Here is a 14,625-nt window from a genome sequence, read left to right on the forward strand (position 1 = left end):
CTTTCAAACTACGTGCATGCTCGTTCTTGCAAGAAAAAAAAAGTGCCCGCGTGGTAATGCTATGCGACAACCTCTCTTGAACAGTGCTCCGCACTTTTACCAGTCCGCCCTATCGCGTGACGTCACGAGAAGAAAGCTAAGGCCTTGAACTTTCTAGAGGGTGTTGGTTACGCCCGCAACGGCTGGGAGCGTATGCTCCGGGGCGCTTGCGGGGAGCTTGCGGGGCTCTGCGGACCTGCTGGGAGGCCCCTTGCTTCCAAAATGGCTGCTGCCTCGGCGATGTCGGCGGCCGGACGGAGGTTTCCCGACTCAAAACGCGGACCGTTGCGTGTTTTTCTCGTTAGGCGACAACGTTTCAGTTCCAACAGGCATGCAGACCAGAAATGAGCGACCAAGGACAACCTGGATGGCTCCCGAAGCGGGCGGCGGTGTTTGTGTGCGTGTCGCGGTGGTGGAATGCGCGCAGTGTTGGTGCAGATCGGCGGCCTCCATTTCGGGAATTCAAGAATTTTCGCCTGCGCCGTCGTCGCGCCCTCGGGTGCGAGCCCAGAACGTTGCGCTACCGTGTGAAACGTAAAAGATTTGTCGTTGGACTCCACAAATAAGAGGAAGTTAATAATAGGAACGCATCGTATATCTCATTCAGTTGCTACACCCGGGTGAAGTGTAGCTGTAGCTGAAGTGTAGCTGTGAAGCTGTAGCTGAGCATGGCATGCGTCGCATTAGCGTCGCATGCCATGCTCAGTTGTATTTGTCGCATGGTCCTGACATATTTCAGAGCTGAATAAAGTGAGTATCCCGAGCCCTGCGTGTTGCTTCAAAACTTTGGCGTCGCACGGTTGAGCAAAACAATCGCGACGGGTGTATCATATTTTTCCCTAATACTGAATCAAGGTAAGAGGGTATTTTTTATCGCACATGCAAGATTTTTACAATCGAAACCAGCGTTAACGTATTGAAAAAAAACGCAGTCCAGCTACAGTTTGCCTTGTTTAGCCACGTAAAAAAGGTTGAATTTGGGTACTTCGCATTGGGTTAGCGCAGTACAGGCGTTAGCGCACGCTACGAAAAACGCTGTACTAAAACTATCCATGGGCGCGTCGCGACGAGCGTATGCTCCGCTTTACGCCCAGCAGTACGCTAACGCCCGGAACGCCTAACTAAATGTGTCTATTGACTGCATCTCATTCATCGCCTTGACCCCGCATCCGGCGTCGTCGGCGTTGTCGTCGTCGGCGTCTGCCCCTCCCCCATCCTCCTCGCCGCGCCAGCTGCGCTCTCCGGCGCTCACCCCCTCTCCTCTCCGATAACGAACACTCTCTCGCGAGGGGCATTGGATTGGATTCGATTCGATTAGCTTGGCTTGGTTTGGATTGGATTGGATTTGGGTTGGATTAAAGTGGATTGTGTTGAATTTTGTTGCGTAATAGCCGCGGCAGACGCACTGCGCCGGCGCGTCCCCTCACCGTTATGCACGCTATAAAGCGCGGTCCCTGCGCCTCTCCGCTCCATCGTTCCAGCGCCGTTCCTCCGCTGTCCAACGCTGCAACGTGAATGCCCTATGCGTCGCATCTACACAGGGGTTCCCGCGACGGGAGGTGGGAGTTTTTTTAATGAGCGATAACTCGGCTAATACTGAACGCTTTTAAACCATTTTTGCGGCAGGACGTTCTTTGAATAGTACTCCAACGATTGCGCACGTAAAATCGCAACCTTTGAAACCCTGTTGAGGGCCCGTTTTAAGTGCGAATGCACTTTATAAGCGACCCCAAACCATCCACCGCCGGCGTCGGCGGCGGCGTCCGCAGTGCTCCTCTATATAAAAAAAAAGAAACAGCATCCGCCGCCAGGTTTCGATCCGAGGACTTTGCGGCCGCAGAGCGACGCTCTACCGACCAAGCCACGGACGCGACGGTGATATCAGTGTTAGTGACGCGCCTTATATCTTTACCGCATTCAAACTACGTCGTCAGCGGCGTGCGTTGGCGACTCAGCGGCGTTATAGCGGCTTTATAACTGCGTGGTGTACACGTGATACAACAAACCCGATGGAAGAGATGGAAGAGAAGGCGGCGAGGCGGTGGGCTGCGGGGGCCGAGCGCAAGCGCCGCAAGCGGGCCGACAACCGTGCATTCGCACTTTCACATTCTCCCCCTCGGGGAAATGCGGGGGAATTTTTTGACGCTCCGATAGCTCCCGACGGCCCGCTAAGCACAACCGCAGCGTCAGAAAGGCGTTTAGCTAAGCGATAACCGTATCTTCCTCGACGGGAAATGATTCGCGTCACTGGTCGTGCCCTGTGCGTCTGCAAACCGAAACGTCATGCCAAAGTAAACATGCGAATTGAAATTTCGTCACTCAAGTAATGTAAAATACCATGTTTAGTGCCTTATTTTTCTTTTTTAATACACTTCAGTTGCTTACACAGTATAATGGTTATAAATTATTTTAAAGACGCCGATAAACTTTGGAACAGCCGAGATAAGGCTGTCTTTCTTGGCGCTGCATAGAAGCAGCCCCGCGCTTCGGTCCACCTTTTTCGCTTCTGCTCTAGAGCTCGTTGAAGAGTCTGGCACCTTTGCCTATTCGGAAGCGCTTTCACGATTTCGTCGGTCGTGTTTCAACTGAAGAAACGGAGTTCGCGGGGCGCGCTCGCATCGCGGGGGCAGCCATCTTGATATTCCGCACGGTAGCGTAAGCTGCCGCGACGGTCGAGGCCCGCGTTCGCCCAAGCGCGCCACGCACGCGCCATGGCGCTCCCACTAGCTATCGGAGCGGAGCGGACCGTCAGAAGCAAATTTTAGCTGACCGTTTTTGACGCTCCGCTTTGCTCCCGCGTGCACTTCGCCGAGGTCCTTGGCACAAACAAGTTGTTTAACGTCATCTATGTAGCCCATTGCAACAGGCGCCCTTATAGGCGCAGGTTCAGAAGTTCCGTCGCCGTCTGCATCCGATTCCTCTGCATCGCCGTTTCCCTGCACTTCATTAACGATGCCCTCCTCCGTGCACAGTTCCGCAGTGTGAGAGTCTTCATCGGCACAAACGAAATCGTCTCAACCGAGGTCATAGCCCCCCATGTCGGAGTCGAGGACTCGCAGCCACCAATCGCCACCCCACTGACCTTCTGAAGCATCAGGCCCGGCTTCAGCTTGTGTGTCGACGAAACCGGCCTTGCGGTAACAATTCCGTACGGAGGTGGGTGTCACCTCCCACCAGGCAGCCTCACCATCTCTACAGCTGAATACAGCGATACTTGAAGCGGCAATTTGGCGGCCGGACGGTCAACAACTACGACCAAGCGCTTCACATTCGAAGTAGTATTGGGTGTTGGTTACGCCCGCAACGGCTGGGAGCGTATGCTCCGGGGCGCTTGCGGGGAGCTTGCGGGGCTCTGCGGACCTGCTGGGAGGCCCCTTGCTTCCAAAATGGCTGCTGCCTCGGCGATGTCGGCGGCCGGACGGAGGTTTCCCGACTCAAAACGCGGACCGTTGCGTGTTTTTCTCGTTAGGCGACAACGTTTCAGTTCCAACAGGCATGCAGACCAGAAATGAGCGACCAAGGACAACCTGGATGGCTCCCGAAGCGGGCGGCGGTGTTTGTGTGCGTGTCGCGGTGGTGGAATGCGCGCAGTGTTGGTGCAGATCGGCGGCCTCCATTTCGGGAATTCAAGAATTTTCGCCTGCGCCGTCGTCGCGCCCTCGGGTGCGAGCCCAGAACGTTGCGCTACCGTGTGAAACGTAAAAGATTTGTCGTTGGACTCCACAAATAAGAGGAAGTGAGTAATAGGAACGCATCGTATATCTCATTCAGTTGCTACACCCGGGTGAAGTGTAGCTGTAGCTGAAGTGTAGCTGTGAAGCTGTAGCTGAGCATGGCATGCGTCGCATTAGCGTCGCATGCCATGCTCAGTTGTATTTGTCGCATGGTCCTGACATATTTCAGAGCTGAATAAAGTGAGTATCCCGAGCCCTGCGTGTTGCTTCAAAACTTTGGCGTCGCACGGTTGAGCAAAACAATCGCGACGGGTGTATCATATTTTTCCCTAATACTGAATCAAGGTAAGAGGGTATTTTTTATCGCACATGCAAGATTTTTACAATCGAAACCAGCGTTAACGTATTGAAAAAAAAACGCAGTCCAGCTACAGTTTGCCTTGTTTAGCCACGTAAAAAAGGTTGAATTTGGGTACTTCGCATTGGGTTCAACAGGTGTCGCCACAGGCGTTAGCGCACGCTACGAAAAACGCTGTACTAAAACTATCCATGGGCGCGTCGCGACGAGCGTATGCTCCGCTTTACGCCCAGCAGTACGCTAACGCCCGGAACGCCTAACTAAATGTGTCTATTGACTGCATCTCATTCATCGCCTTGACCCCGCATCCGGCGTCGTCGGCGTTGTCGTCGTCGGCGTCTGCCCCTCCCCCATCCTCCTCGCCGCGCCAGCCGCGCTCTCCGGCGCTCACCCCCTCTCCTCTCCGATAACGAACACTCTCTCGCGAGGGGCATTGGATTGGATTCGATTCGATTAGCTTGGCTTGGCTTGGATTGGATTGGATTTGGGTTGGATTAAAGTGGATTGTGTTGAATTTTGTTGCGTAATAGCCGCGGCAGACGCACTGCGCCGGCGCGTCCCCTCACCGTTATGCACGCTATAAAGCGCGGTCCCTGCGCCTCTCCGCTCCATCGTTCCAGCGCCGTTCCTCCGCTGTCCAACGCTGCAACGTGAATGCCCTATGCGTCGCATCTACACAGGGGTTCCCGCGACGGGAGGTGGGAGTTTTTTTAATGAGCGATAACTCGGCTAATACTGAACGCTTTTAAACCATTTTTGCGGGAGGACGTTCTTTGAATAGTACTCCAACGATTGCGCACGTAAAATCGCAACCTTTGAAACCCTGTTGAGGGCCCGTTTTAAGTGCGAATGCACTTTATAAGCGACCCCAAACCATCCACCGCCGGCGTCGGCGGCGGCGTCCGCAGTGCTCCTCTATATAAAAAAAAAGAAACAGCATCCGCCGCCAGGTTTCGATCCGAGGACTTTGCGGCCGCAGAGCGACGCTCTACCGACCAAGCCACGGACGCGACGGTGATATCAGTGTTAGTGACGCGCCTTATATCTTTACCGCATTCAAACTACGTCGTCAGCGGCGTGCGTTGGCGACTCAGCGGCGTTATAGCGGCTTGATAACTGCGTGGTGTACACGTGATACAACAAACCCGATGGAAGAGATGGAAGGGAAGGCGGCGAGGCGGTGGGCTGCGGGGGCCGAGCGCAAGCGCCGCAAGCGGGCCGACAACCGTGCATTCGCACTTTCACATTCTCCCCCTCGGGGAAATGCGGGGGAATTTTTTGACGCTCCGATAGCTCCCGACGGCCCGCTAAGCACAACCGCAGCGTCAGAAAGGCGTTTAGCTAAGCGATAACCGTATCTTCCTCGACGGGAAATGATTCGCGTCACTGGTCGTGCCCTGTGCGTCTGCAAACCGAAACGTCATGCCAAAGTAAACATGCGAATTGAAATTTCGTCACTCAAGTAATGTAAAATACCATGTTTAGTGCCTTATTTTTCTTTTTTAATACACTTCAGTTGCTTACACAGTATAATGGTTATAAATTATTTTAAAGACGCCAATAAACTTTGGAACACCCGAGATAAGGCTGTCTTTCTCGGCGCTGCATAGAAGCAGCCCCGCGCTTCGGTCCACCTTTTTCGCTTCTGCTCTAGAGCTCGTTGAAGAGTCTCGCACCTTTGCCTATTCGGAAGCGCTTTCACGATTTCGTCGGTCGTGTTTCAACTGAAGAAACGGAGTTCGCGGGGCGCGCTCGCATCGCGGGGGCAGCCATCTTGATATTCCGCACGGTAGCGTAAGCTGCCGCGACGGTCGAGGCCCGCGTTCGCCCAAGCGCGCCACGCACGCGCCATGGCGCTCCCACTAGCTATCGGAGCGGAGCGGACCGTCAGAAGAGAATTCTAGCTGACCGTTTTTGACGCTCCGCTTTGCTCCCGCGTGCACTTCGCCGAGGTCCTTGGCACAAACAAGTTGTTTAACGTCATCTATGTAGCCCATTGCAACAGGCGCCCTTATAGGCGCAGGTTCAGAAGTTCCGTCGCCGTCTGCATCCGATTCCTCTGCATCGCCGTTTCCCTGCACTTCATTAACGATGCCCTCCTCCGTGCACAGTTCCGCAGTGTGAGAGTCTTCATCGGCACAAACGAAATCGTCTCAACCGAGGTCATAGCCCCCCATGTCGGAGTCGAGGACTCGCAGCCACCAATCGCCACCCCACTGACCTTCTGAAGCATCAGGCCCGGCTTCAGCTTGTGTGTCGACGAAACCGGCCTTGCGGTAACAATTCCGTACGGAGGTGGGTGTCACCTCCCACCAGGCAGCCTCCACCATCTCTACAGCTGAATACAGCGATACTTGAAGCGGCAATTTGGCGGCCGGACGGTCAACAACTACGACCAAGCGCTTCACAACGCGTCTCCTATACGATGCCTTGAAGCACTTATTATTCCCAAACCAAGCAGCTGCACATTCGAAGTAGTATTGGGTGGCAGGAAAAGCAGGGTCACGGCCGTCAGGGAAGTTTGCACGTGTTGCGCAGAGCAGTTATCGATAACGAGCAGCACGCGCCTACCTTGCCTCTGCATGTCACGGTCGAACTCGCTCAGCCACTCCGCGTGTCATCCACGCCTTAGCGTTGTGCCTGTAGCGCACCGTCATATAGCAATGCGGCTTCTTCGATGTTCCGATGATGAAGGGCACGCGCCGTTCGCTACCATCCATGTTAGTGCGCAGTAGTGCTGTGACGCGCACTTTGCTATGCTTCCCGCCAGTGTATGTGTCGCCTTTCATAGCGCGTGTTTTATCCTGCAACATCTGGTAAAATAACGCAGTTTCATCTGCGTTATAGACGTTACGCTCCGCACAGCTTGAAGTAACTTTTCCGTTGTTCAAGCCACGCTGCAACATCTTGGTCACTTGCGGATGCCGCCTCGCCGACAACAGACTTAAAAAACAATGCCGCGCCGCACCTTGAACCGATGTAGCCAGCCATTGCGTGGGCAGAAGTCGGGAAAATCCAACATGAATGCCAAGTCTCTGGCTTGCGTAGCATCAATTGGCAACTTATTAGTATGTTGTGAGCCCGTGCGTCGACGAACCTCTTCAGTAGCGCGTCCTCCAAGTCCTATCAGGTGGCCTTCCGCAGGCGCTTCCTTCCTCTCCGTTCAGTTGGCGTCGGCACTCACTATCTTGTCCTTGTTTTTCAGAATCGTCGAAATCGTGGATTTTGACATGGTGTACTTATTTACTAACTCGCAGTTTTTCCCGCCTAAGGGAGTGTTTGGCCAAATGGCTCGCTTTGTCGATATGTCGAGCGCTTTTGCCGGACCTGCGCCGGCAGCGCTGGGCAGACGCCGTCATTTCAACCCACATCGCGGCGCCGGCCGTTCGCTGTAACCGATCGGTAGGGCTCAAAGACGTTCGTTGTACGTGGGATTTTATGCCATTGAAATAACGTACATTTTGACGGCAACGCGGGTTTTGTTCGTTATAAGCGAAAGTTCGTTTTAAGTGGGACAGTTATATGTGGGCTCGATTATATATAACGCGTGTTCGTACGGCTATTTTCGCTTCAGTTTATACGCAGTTGGGAGAGTGCGGCAAAAGACATCGCCGGCTCGATTCCTCGCGGAGCCGCGTCAATGGACTCTTTCTGGAGATGCCATTTCCGTGACGGATATGACATCAGTCAGATCTTGGTGTATTGCGGCGTAAAACACTTTCGTATTAAAATGCGTCGGAGGGAAAATGTATAGAAGGCTTCTGGCAAGCCATTGTTCGAACTGTAAGGACTGTTGGCCAGAGTTGCAAAACACTTCCAGCATTAGGCAGTGCAAAACACGGGTGTCACCTTAAAGGAGCCATGAAGAGAAAATGCAAGTTTGTTTAATTTGACAGAGTTCGTGTTTTATAGTGCTCCTAGCACTTGTTCAGGTACAAACCATGCTTTATTCACTGCGAAATTAATCAATTTAAGTTTAAATTTTGATTTTCCCGCTAAATCGTTTGTTTTCGGGGTCTGCAATGACATCACAGGACCCGGCTGCTATGCAGCCTAGAATGCCTTGAGTCACGCGTCCGCCCTACAGGGTAGAGACACGTATACGCTGGCGCCGCCATTTTGGGTGGCTCGCTCGCCGCCGAAGCAAGTCGTCGTGTCAAAACCGCACTAAAATTATCGCCGCATCACGGTTTACTGGCAAAGCTTGAATAATCTTATCTGTTTCGCGTTGCTAGGTCTCGTGGGAAACGAAAAGAACAACGCGCTGAGCACGTTGGCCCAATTGCGGCGGCAAGGGACCGTTCAAAGAAGGGCAGCAGAAGCTGCCTCGAACAAGGCGGTTCTTAGACTCCCCGCCACCCCCGTTTCCCCTTCCCTTTTGAAAGGAAATAAAGTTATCTTTCTCTCTCTCTCTCTCTCTGTCTCTCTCTCTGTCTCTCTCTCTCTCTCCACCCTGTACGGCGGTGCTGGCCTCCAGGTACCCTACGGTGGCGTTCCCGCGTTTCTTTACGTTACCTGAACCTGGATGGCGCCACCATACCGTGGAAAACCTTTGGTTTGTTTTTGACCGTATTTAAACCTGACTTGTTTTTGTTCTGGGAGAAAATATTCGTTCCCTGAAACAGTGCTCGCTCGACAAATATGGTCACGTATGACACCGTTGCTTGCGTCAATCGGCCAGTGTCGTCTGAGACAACCCCAAAGCCCCACAGTGCTGTGCAGCTAAACCAAGCATAGTGCGCGCAGTACCAACAGCAGTACGCATCAGTACTTCTATGTTTACATGTGCTTTCGTAACTTCCACTGTTTGTCCCACCATTCTTATTGCTTTGTAAAGAATGTGCCCTAAATTTAAGCGCAAATCGCTCGTTCGGCCAGCTTCTAAGCTCTACCTAATTTGCGTCTGCCTCTGCCAGCCTCCGCCAATCGCAGAGCTGGCTGGAATGACATCATAGATTCTGTGGCGGGAAATGATCTGGTGGGTCGCATGGCCAATCCCTTTTTTTCTAATTATGTAGCTTAGTTGAGCGAAGTTTAATTTAAAAGTGGTGTCAGTATGGTTCTAACGTGGCAATCTCTCGAATGAAGCAAACTTGTGTTTTGTCTTCATGGCGCCTTTAAATAGAGGAATCAGAATAAATTTTAACGCTTGGCCAGGCATGCGTCAGAGTGAACAAGGCTTCCGTATGGAAGCCGATACGTCTTGTTTTTTAAACTAAACCATTGGTCGGCGATAACCAGTTTCTTCAACTATAAATATTTCAACCGCCCCGACGGGATTTCGTCCAACCTTAGATTTCGTGCGTCAGCGTGGCCCATCACTTTGTCTAAAAACAAACTAAAATTTCTATGTTTGCGCAGATGAGTCACTCGTTCGGCAGTTATCTATATATTGTGGCTCACTCACAATAAAACCAGTTGGAAGTTTAGCGCAGTTCTGGTCGTCCCCTCTCTGTCCTTGTCTCTTTTTGCGCTGGTTTTCCTTCAATAGAATATCGCATTTATTGTTCGCAGTGGGGACTAGTGGATGATGCGTAACTGTATAGGGGGAAGAGTTTGATCTTTGAGAAGGAAAGCAACGTTGAGAGGAGGAGCGACAACAGAGGTGGACGGGCAACTAGCAACGAAGTTGTCACTTGTGTCATTGTCCTCACGCAACATGACGCAACTGAGAACTAAGTTGCTAGCTGTCCATCGACCTGTGTTGTTCTTTGTCTGTAAGGTTCAAGCACTTCCCTCCAGCCAGAATAAAGCAGAGTCACCCTCGATATGCAGGACATGGCGGAAAATGCAGCAGTGTGCACATAAGCAGACAGCCATAAAAAATTGGCTCCAAGACGTCACAGAAGTTCATATATTACGCTTTTAAGAACGTCCCCATTCACCAGCGCCACAAAAGACGGCTGATGGTTTACTTCTTGTGCCCAAGCGCCTCCAACAGGTCTACAAAAGCCGCATATTGTAAAATTTAATAAAACAGAAACTAATCCTATAAGTCTGCAAATTCCGGGAATTTCTGGGCAGGGGCCACCACTTTTTTTCCTTTTCCTTTTCTTTTCCACGTATGTACTACGGGAGGTGTTGCTACAGCTATCAGTTGCTAAAAATCTTGCGGATTGAATTGTTGGCGGCTTTCAATATGACGTTTTCTCTACGCAAGAAATACAAAGCGACCTTTTTTACGTTGGTCGGTAGATGATAAAAAGAGCCCTTCCGTTGTGAACGTATTGTGACACCTGCAAAGTATACCAAACAGCAAGCGTTGGTCAGTATGTATTTGTCTGTTGTAGGTTGCACATTTTAATAAGAAATTAACTCAGGTGTTCCTCTAAGAGGAAGTTCTCAGGGGCAATGAACATGGCACCGTTTTTTTTTCAAAAAAAAAAAAGACGATGCCGAGGAAACGTGCAGGACATGACGCCCTTACCTTGAGAAATTTGGAACTTTCGGTGGAAAACGTAGACCTTTTTGAGCAGTTCGTGTACCTTTTCTATCTCAGCAGCCCCAGGAAAAAATTATAAGGGTGCTCACAACTTTCTAAGATTTTGAACGTGGAAGCACACTTGGACATTATGTAGATCTGACGTTGAACGTTCTGTTGGATCTGCATGTAGCAGTCGTCGGTTCAATGCCGCAACTTTATTCATAGCCGCTTCATTCCAGCGGCGGTAACGACGAGCGGCAATTAGAGCTGCGGTAGCCTCTTCCGCCGTGGCGTACTTTCCCGGCATTCTCCGCCTGCGACTAGAATAGAGTCCGTCGTCACCCTTTGGAATGTAGAATGAAGCTGTCAGCAGATCTTTTAGCCTAACGCAACCACTTTTCTATCAAAAACTTATTAACACGTTGTATTTTGCTTGCTCAGTCGCGTATCATCGAATGTGGGCGCCTGTCGAAAAAATTTCAATGTGGATCTTGCGAAGGGCATTTCGTGGGTACTAAAAAAACTGCAAGAAATAACTACGCAGGCTTCGCAAAGCAGTGTTCGGGCCTTCCTGAGAAAAAAAACCGAAAATCTCAGAGTGACCTGCATTGGGTCGAAGAGCGGGGTGCTGAATGCGACTTTAAACCTCCATTCCGCCACCACATCTCACTGCATAAGCTGCAAAACGGCGGCGCTCCCCGCTCTAGCCACACTAAGAAGGCAATAACAAAATTTGTCCTCGCGCTCTTTAGCCGCGCAACTAGATAACAGCGGCCACCTCGAGCCCCTGTTGGGCCACGGGCCTGCTCCGGCCGAGGTAGCCGTGGGCGTCAAAATTTTGACAAACTGTGCACTTACGCCTTAATTGAGGTAGAATGTTTCCGAGAGGAGGGAATGGCGGCACGCTTGCCAGGTTTCGCTCTGTGTGGAAAGGCACGACTTGCACTGCTGCTACACTTGTTAAAACGAGAAGTTGCTGAAGAGAGCTTTTCCAGCGCAGCGTTCTCTCCAGGACCTTCGCGTTTATCGCAAGTAATCAGCTTGATGGAGCCCATACAGCATGATTTCCGGGTCTATGGGGAAACGTCGCCGCAATCGTCCGCACAGCTTCGTAGTGAGCGTTCGCCTTTGCCTCCGGGACAATCCTTCCCGAGCTTCGCTCTTACAGGAAAAGACTGAAGGTTCTTCAGCACTCGCTCATGGGAACGGAGGAGGTGTTACTGTGGCAGCTCGACACAAACACGTCGCGCCACAGAAACAGTACCCAATTGTTTCTCGAACTTCTGTCGTCACAACGGCCGCACGGTGATCACGCAGAAGAGATACTCTACGCGATGTGGAGTACACGAAGATGATTCAGTACATTGTGGTTCGATATATTGGCAATCCAGTATATTGACATTGCTACCCCCGCAGACCCTCGTCTCGGAAACAAATACCGGAGAAGCGATCCGTGCTCAACGGCACGCTCTATATACTCCACCCAGATTTAGCTAGCGAGCAATGGCTCACAAACCGGGCAGCCTGGGCAACACATCGGCCAACGTAGCACCGGATTACAGAGGGCCCGACCGCTTGTCTCCTTACTTAGAACTGCAGATTAAGTAAATTTTCTTTTCTCTTTCTCTCGGCCGTTTCCCTTCGGATATTGCACTACGTGTGCCGCTCTTATAAGCACACCTCGCACAATGCACTCCGAGCGCTGAAACTGATTCGGTGAAATGTGCTGCTAATATATAAACGACGCTCAATTATTTGAGCAAATTATACCTGGCTCATTTTATATAAAAAATTGGCCGCGTATCGGCTCCTTTCGTTGCGAATGTCGACAAAAGACGTTAGTCTTTGTCGACATTTGCCAAGTAAAGGTCTCCCTTCGCTTCCCCCCTCCCGTCGCATGTTGTTTTTCTTGCGTAGCGCTCCTCCAAAGGTAAACGCGCTAAACGTTCGCTCAAGTCAATTTAAAATTACCGCGTTCCACTGCTTCGGGTGGGTGCCTCGATGCCAGCGCTGCCGCACGGCGGAGGCGCGCGTTAATCGAGGCACCCGACTACAACGTTTATAGAACTCCGTTGCCCTAGTACACGTGCGTTCCAAGCAGAACGTCGAACCTATCTAGTAGAACACTTCGTACCTGTTGTCGCTTGAATTCTTAAAATGCCGCCAGAAGCTATAGTGGCGCGGGCAGCAGCAGGCGACAGTGTGATTTTTTTCTGCAGTAGATGTAGTAATTAATTTATCAACACTCAAGCATCTATGAAGTTTTATTATAAAGAAACACTGTAAATATCCCTTGTGTATTAATGTTCTGTCTTATACTTGCGTAATGTCTTGATCTTGTTCAACAATGTTGACAAGTATATATATATATATATATATATATATATATATATATATATATATATATATATATATATATATATATATATATATATATATATACCCATATGAACATATAAACTAGACTTAGATGTTTAGATTTGCAGGTGACTGTATAAGACTATTGCGCAGACTGCGTTTCACTTTGGCCGGGTGGCTAAATCGAGTCGCAGACAAACAGACATACAGACAGGCCAAAATTTCTTGGTTTAAGGAGCCCAAGAAAGACTATCGTCTTAAAAAAAATAGTCGTTCTCCAATACCTCATAGTGTAAACTTCAGCCACAAGATAATGTACTTCGTCGATTTTCACATTCCGGATGCTTCAGAAGACATTAACTTTGCACTGCAGGGTCAAGCTACTGCGTATGCTTTTCTTATTCGTTGACTTTCATTCACTGTTCTCTTGTTACGTGCACCCAATCATATATGCGACGAGAACAAACACTCAGTGTTTACGTGCGATGGCTCAAGCTACATTACAAAAGAGGGGATGTCTTTCAGTTAATTGCGTAATAACCGGTACAACAGGTTTTCCCAGAGTTGTTTTGATATCGAATATCCCTTACATGACTAACCGGGCTGTCAGTGTGGGTGCCGTCGTTCCCTCTAAACAATCTTGTTGCGTTATGACACACCACTGAAATAAACCGCCGCGGGCTAGCTGTTTGCGTTGCACCCACGGGTTGGCCTGACGGTTCTTTTACCTACTTTTCGACCCACAACGGTGCGCGCTGCTTGCGCCGGTAGGGTTACAACCAGAGCAGACCGTACTTCGTATGCTGAGATTCCGGTCTCTGCCAAGAGTTCTGTCGATTTCCAGTGGGATAGCTGTTTATTGTACTGATTTCCTGCACACTGTCGCAATTATTGGTGAAATAAACGAGGTGTTCTATGCAGGGAAGCATGATTTCTGATATAGAAGTCACGTCGTTGCGGTGCCAGTGTGCGTGTAATACTTAGTACTTGGATTTCACCATGTTGTGGCGCCAATCCGCACCACGGACACAAAGGTGAATTGCAACAAACAAATTTTGCAGCTGATAAATATGCCGGCCGAAGAGAAGCCCCTTGTGCCGCCGCGAAACAGCGCACCGTCCGGATCCGCTCCGCCAGCGCCGAAGACCTCGGCCCCATCCTCCAAGAGTGAGTCGCCCGGTGCGAGGTCTCCGCAGACCGGGACGGCGTCCGGAGCAGCCGCGGGCCCAGCCGCACCACCACCGCCCCAACCGGGACAGCCGGGGATCACGTCCTCAGATGAATCGGCTGGGAGGCCCCACAATGAAAGGGCAGAGTAAGTCCTCCCGCAGTGAGGCTGGTCACTTCCTGCACGGATGCCCCGAATGCCAGAAGCAGCATTCGGAGCGGGATTGAAGCACAGGGATCTCCTTTTCTGAGAGCCGCAATCAGTGACAGAAGGAAAATTGCTTACGGAGATGAATTCCTATTACAAGTTCTATAACGTCTAGCATCGAGCGCTGCATATTTTTTGCTTACCGATTGAAGGAAGGACGCTAGCGTCAAAGCGTCACATGAAGATTAATGAGTGCATGGTGACATCCACTGACTAATCGTCATGCGTCGTTTTGACACCGCAGCGCATGAAGGAGCTTTGGATGCTGGTTGTGGGTGTAGGGGTAAAGAATCCTTCTTGTCGACTGCTGAGTAGCCACACAGCGCAAAGAATGTCAAGGAAGCGCGAAAAGTTCCTAGCTGTAGCCAAATGTTTACTCACGTAACGGCAATGAGAC

General features: G+C 50.8%; 1 protein-coding gene across 1 annotated transcript in view; it reads left to right on the forward strand.

Moving 5' to 3' along the window:
* The first annotated feature begins 13,923 nt into the window (after positions 1 to 13,923).
* LOC144164801 (uncharacterized) overlaps positions 13,924 to 14,625 on the forward strand; it is a 53,864-nt gene continuing 53,162 nt past the window's right edge. Inside the window, exon 1 of the mRNA XM_077695068.1 lies at positions 13,924 to 14,168. Coding sequence (XP_077551194.1) covers positions 13,924 to 14,168 — 245 coding nt within the window. The remainder of the gene's footprint in view (positions 14,169 to 14,625) is intronic.

This window comes from Haemaphysalis longicornis, unplaced genomic scaffold (genome assembly GCF_048455015.1).
Source record: "Haemaphysalis longicornis isolate Haplotype H1 unplaced genomic scaffold, Haemaphysalis longicornis Haplotype H1 scaffold_14, whole genome shotgun sequence".
NCBI classification, from domain to species: Eukaryota; Metazoa; Arthropoda; class Arachnida; order Ixodida; family Ixodidae; genus Haemaphysalis; species Haemaphysalis longicornis.